The sequence below is a fragment of the Sus scrofa genome, chromosome 1 (genome assembly GCF_000003025.6).
Source record: "Sus scrofa isolate TJ Tabasco breed Duroc chromosome 1, Sscrofa11.1, whole genome shotgun sequence".
Classification (NCBI taxonomy): Eukaryota; Metazoa; Chordata; class Mammalia; order Artiodactyla; family Suidae; genus Sus; species Sus scrofa.
This window is the reverse complement of record NC_010443.5, coordinates 186027920-186054122: the sequence shown is the minus strand read 5'-3', so window position 1 is coordinate 186054122 and position 26203 is coordinate 186027920. Positions and strand designations below refer to the sequence as shown.

General features: G+C 43.9%; 1 protein-coding gene across 9 annotated transcripts; it reads left to right on the top strand.

The window, feature by feature from the left end:
• On the top strand, positions 15097-25548 carry OTX2 (orthodenticle homeobox 2). Of its 9 annotated transcripts, none has more exons than XM_021102464.1 (5): positions 15097-15989; positions 16142-16209; positions 20753-20962; positions 21894-22069; positions 23913-25548. In XM_021102464.1, exons 3-5 carry the CDS (start codon positions 20866-20868, stop codon positions 24531-24533), a joined length of 894 nt encoding a protein of 297 aa, XP_020958123.1. In that variant the 5' UTR covers positions 15097-15989; positions 16142-16209; positions 20753-20865; the 3' UTR covers positions 24534-25548. The 9 variants fall into 9 exon arrangements, with proteins under 9 accessions (XP_020958123.1, XP_020958171.1, XP_020958174.1 ...); XM_021102512.1 differs by having other exon boundaries at positions 15119-15989; positions 21918-22069; XM_021102515.1 differs by having other exon boundaries at positions 15119-16209; positions 21918-22069.

The window sequence follows — 26203 nt, the reverse complement described above, 5'->3', positions numbered from 1 at the left end:
CATTTTGCAAGTATAAATAGAAACAGAAATAACTAGAGGTGTAGAAATAGTTGAAGAAGCCCCTCAACATTAAATTCTAAACTTCAAATTTGAAACACCTAGAGATTGGGGTTTCTCTGTAATCTATAAATCAGCCTTGATTCAAAGAAATAGCCAGGCTGGCATGGGGGAGCAACTTTAGATCTGGCCAGCACAGGACCTGGGGAGGCTCAGTAGAGACCCACTATCTGTTAATAAGGAAGAAGACCCAAAACAGAGCCAGGACAAATAATTCTGTCATTTTACTGTCAAAAGTGTCCAACCATTCTTTATTGTGAAAAGGATACATAATTAAGCTGTATCTTTATATTATTATTTTTTTTTTACTATTTGGCATATTATTCATTCCCAGTGATGTTTCATTTCTCCTCAAATGATTCTTTTGCAACCTTTAGAAAGCCCTGCAATTTCCTTTTCATTTGGCCGAACGTGGCAGACACAGGAGGGAGAGCTTCTAAATCCTGTTGCTCAGAATATGGCTTTTTTTTTTTTTTTTTTTTTTTTTTTTTTGTCTTTTCAGGGTCGCACCCACTGCAAATGGAGGTTCCCAGGCTAGGGGTCTAATCGAAGCTACAGCTGCCAGCCTACACCAGAGCCACAGCAACGCCAGATCTGAGCCACGTCTGTGACCTATAGCACAGCTCATGGCAATGCCTGATCCTTAACCCACTGAGTAAGGCCAGGAATCGAACTCAAAACCTCGTGGTTCCTAGTTGGATTCCTTTCTGCTGCACCACAACGGGAACTCCCAGAATATGTTTAAAAAAAAAAAAAAAGCAGGACCCCAGACAGGTGTGTAACTGTTTGAATGGGCTATCTCTTATACAACTAGGAATAAGACCTACTTGGAAGAAGTTTTGCTCTAGAAACTGTTGATGCTCTTGACTTATTGAGGGGAGTTCCATAAAATGGCCATTACCAACTGTATAAGACAAAACTCGTGTTAGCTCGAAGGTTAGTCCCTGTTTTAAAATCCCAAAAAAGATAAACCCTATTATGGGCCATTTCCACTTTCCCCACTGCTTCCCTGACAAGAGGTAATGTGGGTCTGAGGAGGAAACTGAAGATTCATGGCCCAAATAGAGCAGAAGTCTTGTCTTGTGTAACTGCCCAAATGCTAATACAAACTCATTGTTGCTCAATTTGTTCTTTAAAAGCTGTGCTTTATTCTATTAACTTTGATTTGCCCTCTTAGCTTCTGTCATTTTTCCATACTGGACTGTCCTGGCAATCCTCCTCACCTTTCTGTCTGGGTTTCAGTCTCTGACAGGGGCTCTGTGCCTAGGTCTCCCTGCCAGGATCCATCTGGCCCATCGGTAACTAACAGTCATCTTAGCCTTGTCCAGTGGTGATAGCTTCACCCGTAGATTTAACTGAGACAAAACTGAACAACTTACCATAAATATCGGAGTCAAGAAAAAATTATTAGGAGACTAGGCGTACATAAGTTTAGATAAAAACAGAGAAGGCAGGACGACAGTGTGGTCCAAGTAATTTTCTCTGTGCAAAGATGCCTTCTATTTAGTATAACTAAACACATTACTTCTGGGGAAAAAAAACAACAACAACAAAAATTCACACTCCAAAAAAGGGAGAAAAACTAGTATTGAGAGCAATTATGAGTATGACTTAAAATGTCACTTTTCATCTGTTGTACAGGAGAGTAAATATCATGAAAACTTAACCATGATAAGGAAAAAAAAACACTTAACCATGATGAAATATTTGTCAAACAGTATTTGTTCCTATATTAAGAAATTAATACCCACATGCACAACTTTGAGTTGATAGAAACTAAAAACTTAAGGTAATAGAATTAAGGATTTCATTTTCCTTTTTAGAGTTTTATATATTTTTCAAATTTTTTGGAAAGGCGTTTTGGAAATAGAAAAAAAAAAAAGGTCTAAAGCTAAAAACTCTTTAACGTAATTTTTCTTACTGAATAGTTATTATCCTGTTCATGAGACATGACCATAATAACTCAAAGCCACTATTTTTTTTTTTTTTTTAATTTGGTTGAACCTGCAGCATGCAGAAATTCCCAGGCCAGGGACTGAACCCATGCCACTGTAGCAACCACAACCACTGCAGTGACAACATTGGATGCTTAAACCACTGAGCCATATGGGAACTCCTCAAAGTTACTATTGACTTCATCAGGATGAGGCTAGCTATGTGCTTAAGTAATAATTGAAGTAAGGATGAGAAATAAATTTTACGGAAAGTAAGAATAATACTATGCCTTATCTATAAGATCCCAAACCAGAATATATTTGAAAATATTTGAGTGACTGACTTTTTTTTTTTTTTTACTTTTCGTCTTCATTAGTGATACTATGCAGCTATCTATAGTTTGGTATCTCTAACCACCAGATAACAGTTGTGATGACCAAAAATGCCTCTAGACACTGCCAAATGTCCTCTGGGGTAGGAGAGAAATCACCCCTGGTTGAGATCCACTGCTCCATAGTAAGTTATTACTACCCAAATATTTTGATTATCTTTTTAACTGTTACCTATTACCATGGCCACATTAATCATGCCAGGATTCACAATGATCACAATGATTAAAGAAATTACAGATTTACCCTGGCACTCAGGATTACTATCATACTATTAGACAGAGCCTGGGTATGTTAAAGGAAAAAAATTCCTATAATTAGAAAAATAAAAGATTACACAAAAAGAGCAAAGACTTTGGTTGTACACTGGAATGAAATTACATTCATTTGTTGAAGTGGTCTGAACGACTCAAAAATACACAGCAGCTGTTATTCACTTAGCTACAACATAGCTGATATTAACACACATTTTGAAAAGGAGGGCTGTTGCTTCATAGAACAATTCTGCTGATATTTAAGAAGCAATGTCAGTGACTCATCAGACAGTCAGGCATGACTTCTTCCCCTTCAATGTTCCTTATCATTTTTCTCATTGCCTTTTTTACTTCAACACATGTTCAATGGCAGCCACAATCAAAATTCTGTTGCAAAATTAAGTATCTTACTTTTATTTCACATAAATAAATTATAAATGATCATAGTTAAAAACATAAATAATAAATACTCTCTGCATCACCATTCTTCTAGCTTGTAGTGATTTTTATTTCATCACTGTGAATGGTGGATGGTCTTTTGTCTCTTCTAAATGTCCCAATCTTTGTGGGATAATTAAATATGACCCAAAAGCAAAATAAAGTTTAAGAGGATTTTTTTCTCATATATGCATCCCTCATTTGTACTATTGTTCTCCAATTTCCTTTTGAAACTTGCAAAAATGACATGTGAGTTTAAAAACTTACTTAGCTTAAAATGGCTCCTTTTTTAAAAAAGGCAAACACTGTAGTGGGATGCCGGGATTGCATTCATCCCAGCATGCCCCACCACTGTTCTTTGGATGGCAATCACAGGACCCAGACATCAAGCTGTGGAGGAGATTCTTCCAAGCAACAGCATCTGGCTCTTTGGCAAACTGAAAAGGCAGTTGCTCTGGTGGCTTTGGAGTTGCCTCTGGGTCTGTCACAGGGTAAGGCTATGGATGGAGTGTCTGGATTCTCATCTTCTTTTCGTTACCATCTTTCTCACATACCTTTTGACATCAAGAGACTCACAAACTTCTATAAAGCAATTACTGCCCTCCTTAAATGTAATGAATATCTACATAATCCCTATTGTACTTCAAGAAGTAGTCCTTTCCATTGCCCCATGCCTTATGAAAGTGTAAAAATAGGCGAGCATTCTGGCAGCAGCAACACTAGCATTCTATTTCATACCCCACCTGCAGAGAGAATCAGAAATTAAATGTTCTATTTTCAGCCCTAGATATTTTAGGCCTGCATTTTCACCTTCTTTATTTGCAACAGATCTCTTTGCCAGTTAAATTTAATAAAGTCATATTTATAATATGAATAGCTACCTAATCTCATGGAAACTTTTTTTTTCTTCCTCAAGATTTCAATCTAATCTGGCAAGGTGGTATAAGGACTATAGGGGCTTAGTTTGAAGAATTCATGGCACTTTAAAATCATAAGTGCAGTCCCTGGAACAAACAAACACTTTGAACACAAGAACTGGCAGCTCTAGAACAAAAGGGTTCTCATATCCTCTTAGCTGTAAAGGAAATTAAAAAGACCAAATTTGGAAAGTAAAGAGTGCATTTTTCAGATGTTTTTAGGTTTTTTTTTTAAAAAAAGCAACCTTCTAAACACTTTGTACCACAGATATTAATGAATATGGTCTCTCTACAGACTACAAACTATGTATGTATGACTCTGAAATCACACTTAAAAGGTAAAATAACTACTGGTGAAGAGATGGATCAAAGACTCTACTGGGTCCAGACAAGGCAAAGATCGTAAGTTTGCTTTATAAGAGGCAGCATTTAATTCCTCCTGTTAGAATTCATCAGAAAAAAAGGGAGGCTTTATACACTGACCACTTTTTTTTGCCGTGCTCATGGCATGTGGAAGTTCCCAGGATGGAACCAGAACCACAGAAGTAACAATGCTGGATCTGAGACCACTAGGCCACCAGGGAACTCCTACACTGTCTACCTCTATGGAAACTCAGTTCTAATTTATCATTTGAGCACAGCCAATAACTCCATCAATGACCAATGGAAAAATCCATGGAATTTCTGTTTTATGAATGGACAGCAAATTAAGAAGAAGGGAGAGGAAGTTCCCTTGTGGAGCGAAGCAGGTTAAAGATCTGGTGTTACTGCTATGGCTCTAATTCCATCCCCGGCCTGGGAACTTGCACACGCCACGGGCACCGCCATTTAAAAAGAAAGAAAAAAAACAAGAGGAATAGGAAGGAAAAGAGAGTCTTTATAAGACTTTGTATTTGAGTGTAAATTGTTACTGTGGAAATCCTAAATTCGCAGGGAAATAAAATCCATCAACTTCAAGGTCTCACAAGTAGTTGAAGCTAAAAAGCCAAACACAAACAAATAAATAGGCAATGACTACGTCTAGCCCAGAAAACGAGACTTAAAAAGTAATTCTTATTATAATTATTGTGAATACTTTTTTTTCATTCTCTTAGAAATAAGATAAAAATGTAATGATGTCACACACACATATAGTCTCTAGATACTGGATAGAGGTAAATCTCAAGCTTGTGTTTATTCGCATTTAAAAAATTATCTTGGAGTTCCCATCGTGGCTCAGTGGTTAATGAATCTGACTAGGAACCATGAGGTTGTGGGTTCGGTCCCTGGCCTTGCTAGTGGGTTAATGATCTGGCGTTCCCGTGAGCTGTGGTGTAGGTTGCAGATGCGGCTCGGATCCCATGTTGCTGTGGCTCTGGTAGGCCTGCAGCAACAGCTCTGATTAGACCCCTAGCCTGGGAATCTCCATATGCTGCGGGAGTGGCCCAAGAAATGGCAAAAAGATTTAAAAAAATAAAAAAACAAAAAAATTTAAAAATAAAATAAAAAATTATCTTCTACTTAAGAGCACATAATCTGTCCAAATATATAGTAAAATGTTAAAATAAAAAATAAAAATAAAAAATAAAAAAAGTAAAATGTACACTCGGTTGCCTTCTGATTTTATTTTATTTTATTTTTATTTTTATTTTTATTTTTTGTCTTTTTGCTATTTCTTTGGGCCGATCCCACGGCATATGGATAGGGGTAGAATCAGAGCTGTAGGCACTGGCCTACACCAGAGCCACAGCAACATGGGATCCAAGCCGCGTCTGCAACCTACACCACAGCTCACGGCAACGCTGGATCAAACGCCGGATCGTTAACCCACTGAGCAAGGGCAAGGACCGAACCCACAACCTCATGATTCCTAGTCGGATTCGTTAACCACTGCGCCACGACGGGAACTCCCTTCTGATTTTATTTTTTAGAAACAAATCAAACTGGAACATTAAGAGTCATCTACTTTTGTCATTTAATGCAAACAACTCCTACAGCTTTCCCTAGGAACACTGCTGGGGATGATCAACACAAGTACGTACAACTTTGAGTAACTGACAAATCTCTTCATGCTTAATTTTTGTCCCTGAGAATCTTCTATTCTCTAGAAAATAGAAAAATCAAGACGATTTCTGCCCTCATATTTGGGATGGTGAATTTTCTAGAAGGGAGTGAATAATGTCAAGTTTTAGATCGAATTCTTTTTATAACTATTTGATTCTGCTTTGAACGAGGAAAAAAATTAATTTAGTTTCTGGTCCTGAGCATGATTCTCCAGGCATAAACTCCTGACAACTGCATAGTAGGTCCCTAAATATGTTTGCTGAATGAATAAACAAATGAATGAATATGAGTTCATGTTAACAATCAACTTTTTAAAAAAATACTTGTGCTCTGGAGACTTCCTGGATTGATAATCACACATCTATTAATTAATTTTTTTTAGGGCCAAACCCACAGTATATGGAAGTTCCCAGGCGAGGGGTCAAAATGGAGTTGCAGCTGCGGCCCTACACCACAGCCACAGCAAGGCCAGATCAGAGCTGCGTCTGCGACCTATGCCACAGCTCATGGCAAAAAGTGGGATCCTTAACCCACTGAGCGAGGCCAGGGTTCAAACCCACATCCTCATGGATTGGATATTAGTCGGGTTTATTACCACTGAGCCAGGACAGGAACTCTGATAATTGCACATCTTTAGAGAAATCAGAAATTCCAATAGAAAATTTTGCACATGAAAAATATTCATCCATCCTGCTATGTGTGAATAAGTTGGTTGATGGACCAAACTGATCCAAATGCACAATTGGATTTAAGACTATGTAAATTGTTAATTTTGCAATGTAAAGTATTTTTTGCTTTTATAGGAATGTCTTCATGAAGACTCAAGCATTGACTGCAGTTGTATCTAACCAATGTCAACCATCAGGACATTTAAAAATATTTAATGATGATGAAATTGTTTGGTTTCCCTCCAAGGGTTTTATCATAAACAGGCTTACTTGAGGTGACCTATTCCTTGATGACTATCTAGTGTCTACAGAATGTCTGTTAGAAAAAGACTTCACCTAGGCCTTTGCTACTCCTGGGGGTTGTTTGCTTTTTGGCTGTAACTGCATACAGAAGTTCCCCCAGCTAGGGATCAACCCACTATCGAAGTGCAACCCCAGCCACTGTAGTTGGACCCCTAACCTCCTAGGGAGAGCTCTGCTATTCTGTTTCTTTTTTTTTTTTTACTGAAATAGTAGGAAAAAGTGAGAATAAATTCAGGGCTATAACTCTATTGATATTCAATATCTGTAAACCATGCCTGTTTCTTCTGTGTTTCTTTGACCTATTTTATGTATCAAATACAAGAGAGCAAAACCAGAAGGAAACTGCTGTTCAAAAAGTAACCCAGAACTTACCATCTACTTTTGGTGTGGTCTGTGTGTCTCTTAAGTTGTGACTCTGTCATATTCAGAAGCTAAGTATTGAATGCAATTATATCTTTCGCTTTTTGCTTGTTCATTAGTTGAATAAGCTGCCAGAAACCCGCCATTTAGGCTAAGAGCTACTGTCTGTTGCTGAACTAGCTTAAATGGTATTCAATAAATAATTAGGAATGTCATTATTGAGTTTCCATCCAAAGTCACACACATGCTAATAAAGATGCCTCCAGCATCCACATGTCAAATGCCAAGAAACAGATCCACAAATACAAGTTAGTCTGTAGTTACTCTTATGTCGTTGGGCAAGCATTCCATCTAAGGTTCATGCTATCCCAAGAATCGAACCATCTCTTACTGGTCTTGGTGACATGGTCTCTCCCTTGATACCCAGCTGACATACACGAACTCACCATAGCAGAAACCAAGGCTTATCTGGTAAATAGTAACTGGAGTACTTCAAGTTTTGTCGTCTGTCCAAAGGAACAGGAAAAGCTGCACATACATCATACAGCATGAGGTGGAGGAGGAGGGGAGAAGGTCCCTAGACCATAACAAGCAGCTGATAGCTAGCTCCCATCAAAAGAAGTTTACAGTGCTTTAGAGGTCCACCTCTCTTGTGGGAGGGAAAAGGAGGAGTCTGGGGCTTCAGGGAACACTCCAAGTCTGCTTGTTTTCAGAGGCTTCCAGAGACTCCCCTAACCTGTGGGCAGCATCACAAAAAAGGCAACTCTGCAGGAAGTCTGTCTTTTTTTTTTTTTTTAGGGCCACACCTGCAGCATATGGAAGTTCCCAGGCCAGGGGTTGAATCAGGGTTGTAGCTGCCAGCCTACACCACAGCCACTGCAACTCAGAATCTCCGCCACGTCTTCGACCTACACCAGAGCTCATGGCAACGCCTCATCCTTAACCCACTGTGCAGTGCCAGGGATGGAACCTGAGTCCTCATGGATACTAGTCAGGTTCATTAACCACTGAGCCACCGAGACAGGAACTCCACTGCAGGAAGTCTGTAGATGAATAGATGGACACAGGAGGGAAAGTGGGGTGTGAATGATTGAGGGATAAGAAGGCTGGCCCAGGGGCACTGGGGGCTACAGACAGAAGTGTGCATTTGTGGGAGGAAGTTTCCCTCAAGGGAAAGGCCTGTGTCCAGTTGAGCGTCCTCCTGGCAGCCCTGGAGGTCTGCTTACCCTCCTCCCTCCCAGGCACCTCCCACCGGCGTAGACCCCGGCGGTGTATCTCTCCTGGCACCCAGTGTGGCTGGCCAAGGTGAGAAGCCTCCAGAATTCCCCAAAGAAGCGAGACCCACTCCCAATTGTTTGGTGAAGAGAGGAGACCTGATAGGCTGAGCGCCCCCTAACCCACATTGAGGGGGACAGTGATACTGACCGTGGAGTGCCGCCTCCCCTAATCGCCCGAGCCTCCGGCTGGCAGCCAACGCTGGGGATGGGACAGGGGCTGAGCGAGTTCCAGGGGCTGTAGGACACCCAGCAGCAGGCGTCTAGCCCCTCGAGGGCTCCAGTACACCTCGTAAAAACCCCAATTGTGATCTCCCCTTCCCCAACCTGTAGCAGTCCCGCGGGACGGCTTGGGGACGGCGAGAGACCACCGCGCCCTCAGGTCCCCGCGCGCCGGAGCACCAGGCTCGACCCGCGGCAGAGCCACGCCTGGCACAGGGCGCCGCCGCTCTTTCAGCGCCAAGACTTGGGATCCCGGGGTCTTCCCTTCGCACGCTGACTTGGGCAGCTCGCAGCCCTGGGTTCGAGGCGGCCGGCTTACAGCCTGAGTTGGCCGCGCCTCGCCGTGTAAAGGAAAAGACCAGAGGTGGCCGCCTCCTCCTCCCCATTTCCCAGTCTGAAGTCGGAGTGTGCTCGAACCTAGGAAAGGCTGGGCTTCCCCTGCTTTAACACACACGCACGCGCGAGCACACACACATACACACAGAGAGACGGACACGCGCACACGCACGCCTGCTCTCCTGGCCCGAGTTGTAGAGGGGGCGCTTTGGCAAACTTGCTCGATCCGCCGGATGACCATTTGCGCCCAGACGCCCCACCTCCACCCCAAACTCTCAATTTTAAAAGTTTTTTTTTTTTTTTTCGCCACGACTTTTCCGTAAGTGAATCAAAGCAGAGCCCAGTCGCCGAGGCTGCCCTGTCCCTTTAGGTAAACTTTTCAAAATGCACCAGGTGGCTCCAGGTCTCCAAACCTTTCTGAGCGCGGGGGCTGCGGCAGTCCTCACGCGTCTCCGTGTGCAACCGGGAGGGCTTCGGGTTTGCGCGCAGACACCGGTGGCCCTGGCGCCTCCGGCCAGGCGGCGCGTCCCGGGACCGCACGACTCGCGGGAAGGGGCGCCTGGCCCCGCGCCGCACTTGCCCAAAACTAGCCTAACTGTTCACAGGCGGCCCTGGCGCTTGCACATTAAGAAATCCAAATTAAGGAGTGGGTGAATCGGGGAAGGAGGGAGCTAGGAGAGTTTGCACTCTCTATCTCAGGTATGAGCAGTTTTCACTGACATTGATGCAACTGCATTAGAGTTAATGGCAGCTGCCTGCTTCTCATTATTAATTGTCTTTGTGTTTGGATAAAGTATGTAATCTTCTTCTCAACCACACCATTAAAATAGGTTGCCTTTTCAATTAAGAACTGTCGTGAGCACAGCAGTCAATTTTCCTAATGAAGATGCATTATATTTTCACTTTTTTTAAAATGAAGGAAAATTCCAGGTTTTCATTAGACACGATTACGCAGAAATACAAGAGAGTTTCTCTAAAATTTATGCGGCCGAGTAGTGCATTAAGCACCAGGCTTTTAAATAAATTGAAATTTCTGGAGATAAAAGGAAAGCATGAGTATCAAATATGTCCAAACCCACTTCATTCAGATTTCAAAAAGCAAATACGACGAGTTCATTTTTTTTTTTCAAATGCACTTAACAGATATAGCAAAAACAAGTCAGTCACTGAAAAATATGCCTACAAACTTTTGGAGGGATCCCTTCTAGTTTAGAGATAATTTGCAGATCTTAAACTAAAGCCGTGGTTTTTTGAAAATGGACTATGCACATTTAGATAACATGCAGTCTTTGAACAAATACATCAGTTTGATCATTAACAGGCAAAAAAATATCTGGGCTGTGCACCTACAATTAGTTTTTGTTTATCTGTTTTCTTCCTTGCTTTCATATTTCTTCTTAAAAAAAAAAAAGACAAATTGAAAGCTAGTCACTCTAGCAGAACTGCTTAAAATTCTATGCCTTTGTGATAAGCAACTTTTCATTTACTGTAAGAAATTAAAAATCACAAAATTCTAATGTTGAAGTTTAAAAATTGGTCAGAAATGTTTATTCCAGGATATGAAAGTGGAAAGCTTGTATCACTGAACAAAAATGAAAAGTGTGTATTATTCATTTTCTAATCTTGGGAACTGGGGAGCCTGTAGTGAAAAGGATCTGTCAAGATCTATGTTTTCTTTGTTAATAAAAAAATTTAAGTTAGTATCTTTTGCATATGAAATGCTATTATAGACAAACCCTTTTTTTTCTCTCCCCATTCAAACTCTCATAGGAGCCACATTATAGAATAGTGTTTGAGAAAAAATAAGTCAAAATCTTCTAAATAGAAGAAAAAAGTTTCCAACAACAGCCAGACTTTTTTTTTCTTTGTAAGGCAACATCAGTTGGTTATTTTGCAGACATGATCTTTTCCACGTTTTAGGTGTTATGTCTTTTAAAAATTGAACTTTTTTTTTAAATCATCCAGCCCCTTAAAATGATCTGCAAAGAGTGGGGAATTAGATTTTCGATTAAAACCTTATCCCATCTCGAAGGATTACTTTATATTGATTCTTAAATATGGCTACAATTGATGGGCTCTAATTAAAAATCCAAAGGAAAAGTCTGTCGTGCCCATATAAAAGGAGCTTTTCATATACGGGAAATAAAGCTTGTAAAAGGTTACAAATAAAAGATTAGAGATTTATCCAAACTAGTTTAAAGCTTCACTGTGGTTTTCTTTTCTTCTTTTTTTCCTTTCTTACAAAACCATTCCTGGGTCTTTTCCCCCCCAGTTTTAAATGAAGTTTGCAAACAGGCAAGATATTGGACTGTAATGGTTGTTTTATATCAGCTCTGTAAGCTCAAGGCTGCTGCCTGCTGTAGAATTGATTTCAAGGAAACTTCAGGACCAAGAGATGAAAATTATATAAACTGACAGCTACCACCCTTCAATAATCCATCCACATTCCCACATTCCCGTCCACACTCTCCTAACACACCCAAACCCACACTCACACCCCTCACATTGCTCTCACAATCACACATGCCCTTCCAATCTCCCACCCTAACCTTTCTCTGCACACACCCTTGGTCCCCACATGCTCAGGGACAGGCGCATAGTTCCCAGCTCACACTCAGCTCATAAATGTCTCACAGCCCCACATCTCGCACTTGTCACACAATCTTAATCCGTTTCATTCCGGAACAACATGGTCCCCCCCCCCTTTTTTTGCATTTGAAATTTGCCTCCGACTCTTTTATCAGGACAGCACAATCCTATCTTTGAAGTCGTTTCTTTCCCCCTACCCTCTTTTCTGAGGCAAGAGCAATGCAGGGAATAAGCGACCTAAGCTTAATTCATAAGTGATCTGTTGCCTTCTATTTTCACCCCAATTCTGCCTGCACCACCAATCTTTAACTCTCATTTAAAAATTAATTAAAGTTAATCTTGTCAAAGTTTTTAATAAAGACATATTTAAAAACTTAATGAAAAATGACTTTTTTTCCTAAATATTGTGGCAGTTCTAAGGCAAGATGTGGTCCCCCACTGTCCACTGAATCACTGAAAAGATTGGAAATTAATCTTCATATTTCTGAAGTAAGTGTTCAGGGAGTCTAACTGGTTCCTTTCCCCCTGAGAGCTGTGTTCTCACGGAATACGGGTTTTGTTCTTCTTCTTCTTTTTTAATTAGCCTGAAAGAATCCTGCGATCTCTCTCTTTTCTCCTCCCACTCCTTCACTCCCTCCACACCACCGTACTTAATAAACTTGGAGGAAAGTTTGGAATATTTTAAAAGAGGGCTGGCATGTGGAGTGGAGAATGTGAGCCCACCAGACATGAGTCTAGATTTCAAAATATGAGTATCGGCCATATTTTGGAAACTGCACGCAAGCTCTGACAAATAATTTGATTCCCCATGCATTGCTTTTCTTAATTTGCTTCTGAATATTTACATTCATAGCAAGGTAATTATACATGACAATTAAAAAACATTCTCTCATTAATGAAAATTACCTGAAAACATAAAGCGTGCTACTGTAAGTCAGATTCATAGAAGAAAAAATTTAAGACCGAGGACACAGGAAAAAAAAGTTAAACATCATCAGAGAATATAAAATGACCACATACTAAGTATATCGGAAGTTGAAGGACTTACAGAAAATTGGGTTAGACTTTTCATCCAAGGAGTCTTTTTCTCCCACCAAGTGTCTAAGGTTTTCGGTACAGCAGCCCAGCCCCCCTTCCCTCAAAGCCAGTGGCTTTTGTCCTGACCTAGAGTGGGGTTTGTGGGAACTGTACCTGAGCCAGGCTGTCTGCAGTTTCCAAATTGACAAGAAGAGACTGGAAGATAAAGAGCATGTTCTTACAGGTGAAGAGCAATTTTGCAACTTTTCCAGGAGACACCCAGGAGAAAGCTTGCTTGCTACCAACTGCTGCTGGGTCTGGGCAGAATTCCTCTAGAAAGAAAAAGAAAGTCTTTTTTCCTCGTCTGCCTCTTTCTGTCTAGTTCTCCTTCTCCTCTCTGTCTGTCTCTCTCTCTCTCTTTCTCTCTCTCTCTCTCTCTCTCTCAGATCCAATCTTTTAAGAGCTTCAGCACATTGCTAAGCTAAAGGGAAATTCTCTTTGATAAAGCAGTGTTTCCAGCTTCTGGGTTTTAAAACCTAAATCTATATTCAAATCTGGCTGAAGGTGTGTTCTGGGATTTATGAAAGCCTCTTAAAGGGGTAAATTTACCAAACCGTGACAAAATCATCACAATCTTACTTTAGACATCTGAAGTGGATGAGAATTTTAAAGAGACCTTTGTTTATTTAACACTGTCCATTTCCAACTCGTGGTTTATTGGCCACGCATTTCGGCAAAAGTTATTAGACGAGAGGGCAAAGGAGAAGCAGGAGCTGTCTGCTCTGGACCGCGGGAAAGGAAAAAGCCCTCCCACGCCCCCACGGCGCGGAAATCTGCCCTGTCAAACAGAACGGGGGAATTTTCAGGGAGATTCAGTTGTCCCCGCCATCTGAGAGGACATCGGGCTGGAGGAGTTTCCCACGACTCCGGATCCCACAGCAGATAGATCGCCCAGTCTAAAAATTTTCACTCACTTTGTGGACATCACAAACGCGCGTTTGATATCTCTCCACCCCATCCCACCCCCACTCTCCCCAAGGCCTCCCCCACCACTCTTCCCCTCTATTAGACCCTCAACGTCCATTTTTCTTTTTCGCTCTTTGTTGCTTTAAAGGTCATTGTGATCAAACTGAGGGAAGCACTGTCCTTTCTTGGGATAGGAAAGGCACTCTGGCTCAGAGGGTCGGGGTGGATTGCCCTTCCTTCATCGAAAGCATGGTGACTCTGGCCCAGCGTTCCCCACCCACGCCGCACCGGGCAGACCACCTGGGGCATTTGTCGCACCCCCTCCTCAACTAAAGGCCTCGGGGCTGTCGCCAAGCATTTTGGTACAGTTGGGGCGGAGTGAGAAAAAAGATCTGTACTCACCCTCCCCCCAGCCCGGGGCCCCAGAAAGTCGCGACTCCAGGGAACGCGACAGCCAATGGGTCCCTTCAGACTGGAGCGGTCGCAGAGGGCCCGGGAGGAGATGGGCAGACCCCAGGCCGCTCGAGGCTTCGTGGGGACCCGGGGCCCAAAGCTCTAGAGATATCTGCGAGGCTGGCCGCGGCCGCCGACTGCCCAGCCCCAGGCCGAGCCGGAGTCGGAGCCCAGCCCGGCTGCGGAGCGCTGGCTGCCTCGTGCGCACTCTCGTAATTCGTTAATTGCTGTAAATCCCAAGGACGGCCACATTTGATTACACATACAGTATAAGAACCGACAACAAAGCGACGAATTAATTACCAACTTCATTAACATAGGTCCCCAAATTAAAAGCAGCGAGCTGTTTCTTTGGGCCCACTTGCCGTGGTGGCGTGGTTGGAGGTGGGAGGGTGTTTACGAAGAGATTCTATATTTCTTTTCGGGCTTTGGGAGTTGTGAGGCAGGAACTGTCTTCTGCTCTCCACCCCCATCTACCCTGCCTTTCACACACCCTCAGCCGGTCCACTGGTGCCCCCCCCCCCCCCGCCCAATCCGTTTATCCTTTTCTGGGGACTCCGCTCTGTTTGCGAGCGGTCTGGACCAGCGCTCTGTGCCAGGAGGAAAAGTTGGGCTGGGGTTCGCTCTCTGCGGCGCGGTCCCCGGGTGCTGACACTCTCCAGCCTCTGGGCTCGGGCCGCCGGGCTCAGTTAGCTCCAGGCCCCGCCGCGGCTGGCGCTGGGGTGGCGTTCGTTTTAACACAGGAACTGTTTCCATCGTGGGCCTCCCACGTTTGGTCCCTCCCCACTTATCCTGCCAACACCACTCTCACACCCCCTAGACCTGACCTGGGTCCTGCTGCCCCCCAAACCCGTCCTGGGGTTAGATGCTGGGGTTCCTGTTCTCTGTAGGTCGCCTTGGGCTTCTTAAAACTCTAAAAATCCGGTGCGGAAAACCAGGAGCCGGGTCTCTCGCTTCGGGCCGGAGATGTTTTTAGGGGCATAAAGAGTGGAAGAGACACTGAGTTTTGAAAATAGTTTGTTCTTGGACTTCGGTGTCTGCATCTCTCTTGCCTACACGCTCACGCCTCATTCACAGGCCTCCTTTCTTCATCCTTCCCGGTACACTTAGTTTAGTCTGACCCTGTGTGAGACCATGAAGTCGTGTTTTTTAAGCTTCAGTCTCACTAGATTTCTGTGTCTCTTCTCCACACTTATTGCCAGCTTGGAATGCGATAACCCAGTTATCCCCCACCCTCACCCTTCTCCAACCTTGACTTAAATATTTTTATCTTTCCATCTTAGAATGAATGGGTTTCCTTTCTCTCTCGTCTTCCCTAAAACAAAAGCAAAAACAAAAGGCCCGGGGAGGGGGGGCAGAAGAGGTAGGAACGGAAGAAGAGGAGAAGGTAAGGAGAAGCCTCCTTGTCCATCATTTTAATTATACAATAAGTTCGCACGCACCCATAATGTATATTTTAAGCAGAGCCCAGTGCCTTTTAAGAACATTCTGGTAATGTCGGAGGCCTGGATTTGTTGCCTGCTCGTCCCCCCGTGCAGCAGCAGCCTGTTTTCCTCCCCCTGTTGTGTGTTTTTATTATTTTCCCTCTGGCTTAGATGTGTCAATCATTCTCTCTCTGCCATTGGTTGGAGAGTTTGCGTCAAAAAGTTGCCAGAGAGGCGCTTTCTCAGCAAATCTCCCTGAGAGCGGAACCGACCTCAGCTCCAACTCAGCCTCCACTGTTATTAAAAATAAAAATCGGTAGAGAAGCCCTCATCACGTCTACTTTGTATGTATCACAGAGGGGCCCACGCGCATTTCGAACTCGAGTGACTTTCCTCGTTTTCTGCTCTTTAGAAAAAATTTTTTCGTTGTGTTTGACTTTTCATGGAAGGGTTTAGACTGCAAGGTTTTTAACTCAATACTCTTGATTTCTTTTAGGATAGCTGGCTATTTGGAATTTTGAAGGATAACCTGATTTTTTTTTTAACCTCCCATGTGGCTGTAAGGTAAGAGTCCCCTGTCTTCTCTGTCTGTCTATAACCATATCTATATGTCCCTCTGTCTACCATCACCCCATTACCTCCAATAGACCGACCAATGCACCTCTGCAAATGTGGAGTTCTGAAAGCTGGTGTATTTTTTTCCCTTGCAAAATTTTGAGGTCTAATAATGATCATTGTGAAAAATTTGTAATCTAGAGCTGAGGACCAGAGTGAGAGGAAGGGAGGGAGCGCGCTCCTGGGTCGCTGCTTCAGCAAAACATCGTGGAAACCCTGCGAATCTAACGTGGGGTATTTTGGAGAGGTTGTTTGTGGTTTTGTTTTATGTCAACGCTCATTCTGGGCTTCTCCCTGCCATCTTTGCGTTTTGACCATCAGATGTAGTTGGGGACATTTGTTGATCCCAAGGACGTTTTCAGAGTCCTAGTCAAAAAAGATGCAGATGTAGCAAGATGGATAGAAGGATGAATGGATGGATGAATGATAGTAATAATAATAATAGTAAAAATTTGGGCGCCTCCCAGGGCCCGGGCGCCCGAAGCTCGGTTCTCCGCGGGTCGGAGCCGAAGCTCGAGCCCCTGCCTGCTCATAATGAACGCGAGAGGAAACCCGACAGGACAACTGAGGAGACAGAGAGCGCTCGCATCTCGTCTGTCCCGACGCTCGCGGCTCGCTCTTTTCGGCCCCCTCTCCCCTAGCCAAGGGCAGCTCACCAAGGTTCTCGGCCGAAGAGGGCCTCCAAATCTCCTTTTTCTTTCTTAACACCATTCCCGCCCTGGGAAGGGGGTGAGCCCCGGGAATGCCATAACCCCCCTCTATGGCTGTTGTGTGTTGCGGTCCCAGACCGTGCGAGCGTGGAAGAGCCGTTATACAACGTGACTGCGGGGAATGGTTCCCTGCCCGCCCGGCGCGGCCCTCGGCGCGCTCCTGGGCGGCCAGAAGCGGCGGTGAGTGGCCCCTTGCTCTGCCCGAGGGCGCGGGGGGCAGAGGACTGGAATTCTTCCGGTGGGAAGGCGGCCCCTCCGCTTGCTCGGGCGGGAGCAGTGGCCAGGCCTGCCTGAGCGCTCGCGCGCTCGGCTCCCAGGCTCGGGGACTCCAGGGCGTCGCCGGCCGGGTCGGGCCGGGAGGAGCCGGGCGCTGAGGCCCAGCCTCCAATCTCGGTCTGTCCGGTGGGAACCAGCTCAAGGTTTCAGCCGGCACCTGATACCGGCGGCGAGTCGCGCCGCAAACTCCAAAGAAGTCTTCGTGTTGATGTGTTCAAGTGACTCGAGATCACAGTAGTTTCAGGACACATTTTTTGAATCTCAAGACCCCGTCAAAATTCTGCCGAGGCGTCTTTCTCCTCCTTCCCAGACAGAAGTAGGGTGCGGGGACCGAAGGCCGAGCTGCGCTGGCCCTGGAGTGTGCATTGCTTGGGAGGGAACGGGTAGACCACTCCTGAAAGGAAATTCTCTTTCCACCCCAGAGCTTCAGGGTTAGGATTCCTCCGGCTCGTTTCGGGAGTTATTCCCGTCACCAAAGTTATTAGCACTAGAGAGGAGTCGGACAGGAGACTCCTCCCCCCAAAGGCAGGTAGACACTCTCAGGGCTAACACCAGGGCTTTCTCCTTGCCATAATTAATAGTCAAGGCCAACCCTTTGGCACGTTCCTTCCTCCCTCCCTCGCGGGTGGCAGCGTTGTTTGATTCCCTGAGGCCAGAAACTTTCACTCGAGTTCGCCGGAGGGAGGCCCGCGTTGGCTGTTTTCTTCGCTGCCCACGTATCTCCTTTTTCTTTCTCCTCTTCCACTTCGTTGTCTTCCAAGCCGCAGGCCGGTCGCCAGTCCGCGTAGTTTTGTTTCCTTTCCATCATGCAGAAAATTAATCAGCCCGGACGAGAAGCAGAGCTGAGCACGGCGGCCAGTAATTAAGGGACGTGTGCCCTTCGGATTATCTCGTTAGTTTATCAAGAAAACATTTATTATAATTAATTCTCGGACGAGGTAATTATTATTGAGCGAGAGCACAGCAACTGGTAGATGGGCTCCTTGGAAGATGTGGGGAAAAAAAAAAACAAGGGGGAGGGGGAGGGGAGCGACAGATTGCACGAATTGACCGTTAGATATAAGGCGGCACGGCCCGAGGCAGGCAGTCGAGCGGGACCTCGGACGCCGGGGCTGCGAGGCTACGGGGCCGCCGGGCAGGGACGCCGGACCGAGTCACTTACGCCCGGAGGTGCGGGCGCCGAGCGGCTGTGGGGACTCGCCGCGCGACCGCCGCCCGCTCCTTCTAGGTAAGAATTTTCCAGGGTCACCTACTGAGTAGTCGTTTTGAGGCTTATATTTTTGCAAAGGGATTTCTTTTTCCCCTTCTGGCCTATCAAAGGAAGAGAGAAAGGCGGACGTCCTGGCAGGGCTTTGAAAGTTAGATGGAAGGGTCCAAGGCCTCCTCTTTAGAGAGCGCGTACCCAGGCTAGCTGTCGAGAAAATGTCGTACTTTGGTTTTGTTGTTGTTCCCTTTTCTTTTAAAGATGTATCCAATAGTAAATGCGATAACAGTCTATGCTGGGAACTTTGGCCATTTTTCGATGGTAGAGCAAAGGAGCTCCAAGAAGGATCTCTGTCCTGGTGCTTTCTGTCTGTAACTGCTTTTTATGTTGGAATGTGCTACTTTAATGTATGATGTGTCAGGCATTTCTAATTGGGTGAGAGCTTTGCGTGTAAGAACGCTTCCATATTTCTCAAGTGTATACATGATATGATTTTAATGGTTTCTATAGTAGTTCAGAACTTTCCAATATAAGTAAGATTGTATTAAAGGAGAAAGAACTCCAGCTTAAAGGCTGTTAAACCAATGCATGACTGTATTTTAAAGCAATATTGTTTTCACAGCCTCCAAATATCTGTATCTCGAAGAGAAAAAAACAAGTTTTTTGTAGGAGCAACTAAATTAGTTTTATTGATGGAGATAATATAAACTCCAACAAGGGCATTTATAAAATGACATTAAAGTAGATCTGAGGGTGGAAAAACGAATTTTTGTTTGTTTGTTTGCTGTGCTACAAATTTAAAACAGAAGTTGCAGTACTTGTGGAACCTTGTGTCTCCACATCTTAAGCAATGTAAATATGAAAACCAAAGTCCTTAAAACTCAGTAGAACCTTTGTAAAAGTAAGAAGGAACTTCTAATCTTGTAGCCGCCATTTTGGAGCAATCTCTCATAGTGTCAAAGTTGCAAAGTAGAGATTCTGCAGGATAAGTGCCCTTTTTTTAGGAAAATAAAAGCCAGAATTGCAATAGCCAGTCTATAAACTTCCATTTGCATCCCTGTTCTTGGAGGAGTGAGAAATACCCATCTGAATAAAATAAATAACTTTTATTTTTCTTCCTTTCCCTCCTCTGAGTTCTTTTTCTTATAGGATTTTAGGAAATTTAAAAGTAGGAAGAAATTCTATTAGTTTCACAATTTTTTGTGCATCTACTTTCTTCAAAACTAAATGTGCAAAAAGGAGGTAGAGTTAACAGGAAACTCTGCTGTAGTTGCTGAGGACCCAAATGTCTGAAAATTTGCCTCCTGCAGGATCAGCAGCCTCCACACATCAAAATCAACATGGAAGCGGCTTGCACTACAAATGCACACCCTTTCTACTTGCAAATGTGGGAGCCTGTCATTATCTGATTGGTGGGATTCTAACTTTACTTTAGAATTTCTAGCAAACCCTGCGCCAAACTTGAAGACTTTTTTTGCACTATGTTTAAATATTTGATGGATGTCGATTAAAAGTTAAATACTTGTTTGTTTAGGTTTAGTTCTTTAGACACATATAATCAAGGTTCTCGAAAACCCTAATAAATCTGTTACTTACCTCGAAATCTAATTACCCACACTACTAATTAGGTGAAAATGATTACTGGAAATGGCTTCAAATGTGGAATAATAGTGGTTGAGCAGTTTTCTCAAGTTTGTTGTTTAGCAAGTTGGTATTTTAGATGTTAAATGCACTGACATTTTAGGTTTGCAGCAGTTGAAAGTAGTAAAAAGCTAAGATAATTAAAATCTGCCTTGGAAAGGCAACAGTCTGGGGAGAGGTAGATTTCTTGAATTGTTTCTTTGTTTCTCAGCAATGGGCTTTGTTATCAGCATTATTTATTTAGCCAAAGAGTTCTTTGTCTCTGCAAATGGCCCCAATCAAGTTTTGTTTGAGACAATTAGCTAGTGCCAGCCAAGGAGTCCTATGCAAATGTAGGGATAGGAATGCAATGTGTGCATTTGGAGGCGTGGGGTTTTGTTCGGAAGGGGTGGGGGAGGCAGATTGTAATTGCTTTCTTGGGTCTTTTTTTTTTTTTTTTTTTTTAAAGTTTAGGCTGGGGGTGGGGAAGACAGGTTTATCTGGTCTCTCTCCCTCTCCTCTAGTTCGAGCAGCTGGGGAGAGGGGAGGTGGGGAGAGGCTCTTAAAAGCCTCTGCCTTGGATAGTCCCCGCTCTTTTTAAAGTTAGTGGTGGAAAGTGGTAGGGCTGCATCCTACGAAGCCGTAAACCAGCTCCTCTGTTTATTTGTTTGCTTTGCCTTAGTTCCACCACTCCACCCACCAAGGACCCTAAATCTGTCCACCCCAAGTGAAGCGAGACCTTCTGGCTGGGTCCCCCGGATTTGGGCCGACTTTGCGCCTCCAAACAACCTTAGCATGATGTCTTATCTTAAGCAACCGCCTTACGCAGTCAATGGGCTGAGTCTGACCACCTCGGGCATGGACTTGCTGCACCCCTCGGTGGGCTACCCGGGTAAGTGACTCCCGAGGCACTCCTGTCCTGCCTTTCCCTGTGCCGGGTCTGCCGGGTTACCCCCAGAGCTCCAGGGCTGGCCATCCTGTCGCCCCCGCCCAAGCTCCACTCGAGGTCCCCACTGGGTTTTCCTTCCCAGAAGCAGCTCAAAGCCACAGGGTATTATTTATCTGCCAAAGAGGGCAGGGGCTGGGGGGAAAGGAGTAGAAAAAAGCACATCTTTGTATTTTTAATTGGAGTGAATAGGGGACACTCTTTGGAGTGGGGTGAGGAAGGCTACTGCCCATATCATTTGGGCAATTTCCAATTTCACATTAAGTGCCCTCTTGGCGGAGTCGGGTTTCTCATCATAAATTCTCCCGATATGCCTGGGGCTTCCCCTCTGACCTTCAGGCCCTTGGCCTCTAATCCCTAGAGGTGTGATTTACCCAGGTGCGAGTGCTTTCCCTTCCGGTCAGATCTGATTTTTAAAATCCATGTAGGACACGTATGAAATATGTCCCCATTTTAAAGCTGGAGGAACAAAGGCCCTTGGAGTCCTAAAGAGCATGGATCTCTCGGCAAGACCAAGAGTTGCCCCATCAATTCGAGCTGCCCCTCCTGGGGGATCCTTTGACCTCATGGAATGGAGTTTTTCTGTTGTGGTTTAGGGCTTGATTTGGGAGAGTTCTTGGTTGTTGATGTTGTGTTGTCTTCTTTTATTTCATTTGTTTTGTTAGCTTTCGAAGGGACGCTCTGTCTAGAGCGATCTCCGACGTCAGGCGGAGTGGGGGGTCTTCCCTGGAAGGGAAGGGAAGGGATGCGGTCTGGGAGGGCCTGGGGAGAACGGGGAAAGGAAGCGAGGACCAGGGAAGTGGTGCGGTGTGGGGGTGGGGGGAGTCGGACACCCACAGAGACCCCTGTGACTGAGAAACTGCTCCCCACCCTAAAGGGCCCTGGGCTTCTTGTCCCGCAGCCACCCCTCGGAAACAGCGGCGGGAGAGGACGACGTTCACCCGAGCGCAGCTAGACGTGCTGGAAGCACTGTTTGCTAAGACCCGATACCCAGATATCTTCATGCGGGAAGAGGTGGCACTGAAAATCAACTTGCCGGAGTCCAGGGTTCAGGTAGGGCAGATGGAGACAGAACCATCCTTCCTGACCGTGCCCCCTCTCCAACAGCACGGTAGATGCTAAGAACCCAGGAGAGTTCTAGCTCTTAGAGAAGGCCAAAGGGAGGTTTGAAACCAAACCCTCCACCAGAAGCCAGTGAATTCTTAGCTCAAAGCCCTTTGAGTGCCTGATTTCTCCTCCTGCCCCTTTTTGTCCCTCCACCCCTCCCCCATTCTATAAACATAGGTGTTCAGGTGGGTTACAAGGTAAGACTGGTGATTTAGTTTCAGTCATAGGGTGCAGTCCAAGAACCCTTGGGTCTTTGATGGACAGAAGCCCAGCCTTGGCATGTTTTGAAGATAGTAATAATATTTTAATACTTACCTTCCCCTATTGGAAATCCTTACCCCCTCCTTCTCATCTAATTTTAGGGGTAAAAGAAGCTTAGCTCTTGGAAAGTCCCAATATTTTTACAGATGAAAAAATAGAGGAAATGACTTGCTCAAGGTCATATATTAGTTTGGGTGGTAGAAGAAATCGCACAATACGAGAGTGTTTTCTTTGACTTATTAGGGACTGAACAGAATCTGCTAGATCTGAGCCACTTAGATAAAATATCGAAATGATATCCCTGTAATACCTACCCCCTTTCCCTTAATCTTCCTTAACTTGACTTTAAAGTGGAGAGGAAAGTAAACTCCAACTTTTCTGGAATGCAAGCTCTGTGTAGAGTTCTCTGGAAAGAATATTTAGCACCTAAACCATATATACACCTGGGACTCCCTTCAGCTAGGACACAGCATGAACTGCAAATCAAAAAAAGGCTATTACAAAGTAGGCTAGAAGAAGTTTTAGTACTTGTGAGGCCTGAACTAAAGTCTTCACCATGACTCTGAATGGTTGGTGATTTGTGCTCAGCTTTGGTGGCACCATTTTTACTACAGTTAAGATACCCATATGGAGAGCTCATTCAAGAAGACAACTAAGGACTTTTGCCCAGAAAATGCCAGTAGTTTCTCTGATAAGCCCCTTCACACACAAACACAACTCCTTCATTGCAGAACATGAAAAAGGCTGCTGGTAAAGACAATTTTCAAAATTACACACAGAGGCAAAGTTGACAGTCCAACAAACATAATATTGGGGACAAACTAAGTGCTCAGTGGCACTACACTGAAGGCTTAGCCTCAGTCTCAGACGTGAGACAAGGAGAGAAGTCTGTCCTTGAGCTCAAAGCAGAGTATATACAAGTCACTTCACTTACCATAAGGAAGGTTTTGGTGAATAGTGGCTCTCAGACCTTCTTTTCTTCCTCAACAGGGTCATTTCTATTGGGAGCTTTCTTTTGCCGAGTCTTTCTAGGAGAGACAAAAAGTAGAGTGATGGAACCAACCTACGTAGTACCAGTTGCTTCCTGGAAGATAGACTGTAAACTATTTGAATTTAAGCTGCTCTTGTTGGCATATAACAGAATTTTTACCTTCTCTTATGTTCCCATTCCAAAGACACTGATACATTCTATTCCATTGTGAGAATGTTCCAAAATACAGCTGGGTCTATGTGTAAGTGTATTTGAGGTGAAATAAGAGATAGGAATGTGCAGTGGAGAATTTTTCGCCATATGATTTGGATGAGTATCTTAAATTTTTCTGTTTTGAGCTTGGAGTAAAGTGGTGTAAAGTGTTTTTAGATAGAGCCTCTCCAACTTATAATTCCAGGAGCATATATGAGAGGTTTCAGTGGCAGGAGAGATTGTTTCCTTAGCTCATCTGTCCTTCTATGACTGATTTATAACCTGGGAGTCTTTTCCTTAAGGAATTGTTGAAACCATGTTAAAGAAGTTTCTTTCCCTTTCAAGGTATGGTTTAAGAATCGAAGAGCTAAGTGCCGCCAACAGCAGCAACAACAGCAGAATGGAGGTCAAAACAAAGTGAGACCTGCCAAAAAGAAGACATCTCCTGCTCGGGAAGTGAGTTCAGAGAGTGGAACAAGTGGCCAGTTCACTCCCCCCTCTAGCACCTCAGTCCCGGCCATTTCCAGCAGCAGTGCTCCTGTGTCTATCTGGAGCCCAGCTTCCATCTCCCCACTGTCAGATCCCTTGTCCACCTCCTCTTCCTGCATGCAGAGGTCCTACCCCATGACCTATACTCAGGCTTCAGGTTATAGTCAAGGATATGCTGGCTCAACTTCCTACTTTGGGGGCATGGACTGTGGATCTTATTTGACCCCTATGCATCACCAGCTTCCTGGACCAGGGACCACACTCAGTCCCATGGGTACCAATGCAGTCACCAGCCATCTCAATCAGTCCCCAGCTTCTCTGTCCACCCAGGGATATGGAGCTTCAAGCTTGGGTTTTAACTCGACTACTGATTGCTTGGATTATAAGGACCAAACTGCCTCCTGGAAGCTTAACTTCAATGCTGACTGCTTGGATTATAAAGATCAGACATCCTCGTGGAAATTCCAGGTTTTGTGAAGATCTGTAGAACCTCTTTTTGTGGGTGATTTTTAAATATACTGGGCTGGACATTCCAGTTTTAGCCAGGCATTGGTTAAAAGAGTTAGATGGTATGATGCTCAGACTCATCTTCTGATCAATGTCCCAGGAGGCATAGAAGGAAAAAGGAAAGGCCTTAGATGGGCCTACCAACCAGCAACCTGAAATGGACAAACCAGTCTGTCATAGTTTTAGATCATTGGTTTTCCTGATTTGCAAAGTGATCGAAAGAATTCTAGCCATGTGCAACCAAATACCATCAAAAATAAACAAAACTAAATTGTGAGGGACAGGAGGGAAGGACATAGCCTTCTTAAGCAGAGGTGTTCCAATGTTTTAGCCAATCCTTGGTTGAATCTTAGGAATGGACAGTGTCTCAAGCTCACTCACGTTTCATGACCAACTGGTAGTTGGCACTGAAAAACTTTTCAGGGCTGTGTGAATTGTGCGACTGATTGTCCTAGATGCACTACTTTATTTAAAAAATAATGTTCATAAGGAGTCAATATGTAGTTTAAGAGACAATCAGTGTGTGTCTTATATAAATGGTACATCTGTGGTTTTTAATCTGTGCTAGACTTCAAAACTGTGATCTCCTGTTATTGTATGCAACCTTGAACTCCACCTCTGCAGGGGTTCTTCTGTGATTAAATAGGTTATAATTATAAGTAAATTCAGAGCAACTGAGTACTTATCTAAAAAGATTACCTTTGGCTGGAGGTGAGCTGCACTGAAACTTTACAACAAAATGTCTCTGGACAAGGAGAGTGAGAGAAGAGAAACAAAAGGACACTAATTCATCTGTTATTTTACTGTTGGTAAGCCTAGCAGTAAAAGAGACATTGGTCAATTGCTCTGACCCTGGTGAATTTATAAACTGAGATCATCGTTGTTTATGCTTGCAGATGTTAACTGGAAAAGTTATATATGCATAAACCTTTTCTTCCTGGATTTGGCAGATATGTATAATTATATTAAAATGGTTCTAGCACAACATTGGATCCAGTTTAATTTTATACCACTTTATGAATGAGAAAACCACATTCGGCCACTCCTTCCCAAAAAACATGTTTTTCTTGGATCAGTGAGGGAATTAGCAAACTTTATTTACATGTTGGGGGTGGGGGGTCTAATCTCTGAATGAACTAGATGTAAATGACGGGTATGTAAACTTTTTGCGACTTTTCATCAGTACTGCTCTGAAATTGAGAATGGAGAGCCTAACAATCAAAAGCTCTCCAGCTTTTCCTTCCCTACCACATAAAGCATTTCTCAGTCACTTTACTAGGATGTTTTAACACAGATCGATTTTTTTTTTTTTTAAGCAAGAAGGGACAAATTGTAGTACCTCAGAGAAAATGAGAATGATAAGAATTCCTTGGTTTCTATTCTCTTACTCAATTAAGGGAATTTTTTTTTTAACTTCCAAAAAAATCTGAGGTAAACGTGAGAGGGAATGTAATCAGAATCTGAAAGGAATTCAGGCAGAAATGATTTCTGAACAAAAGAGTTTCAGAAAAGTTTTAAAACCTGTAATTTCAGTAGTTGAACATAAGGCACCCTGGTTAGTTTTTTTTTTTTTTTTTAAGTGCTGAGGAGAAAAAAAGATCCTTATTTGTACCTATGTACAAATTTAAACCAATCACCAA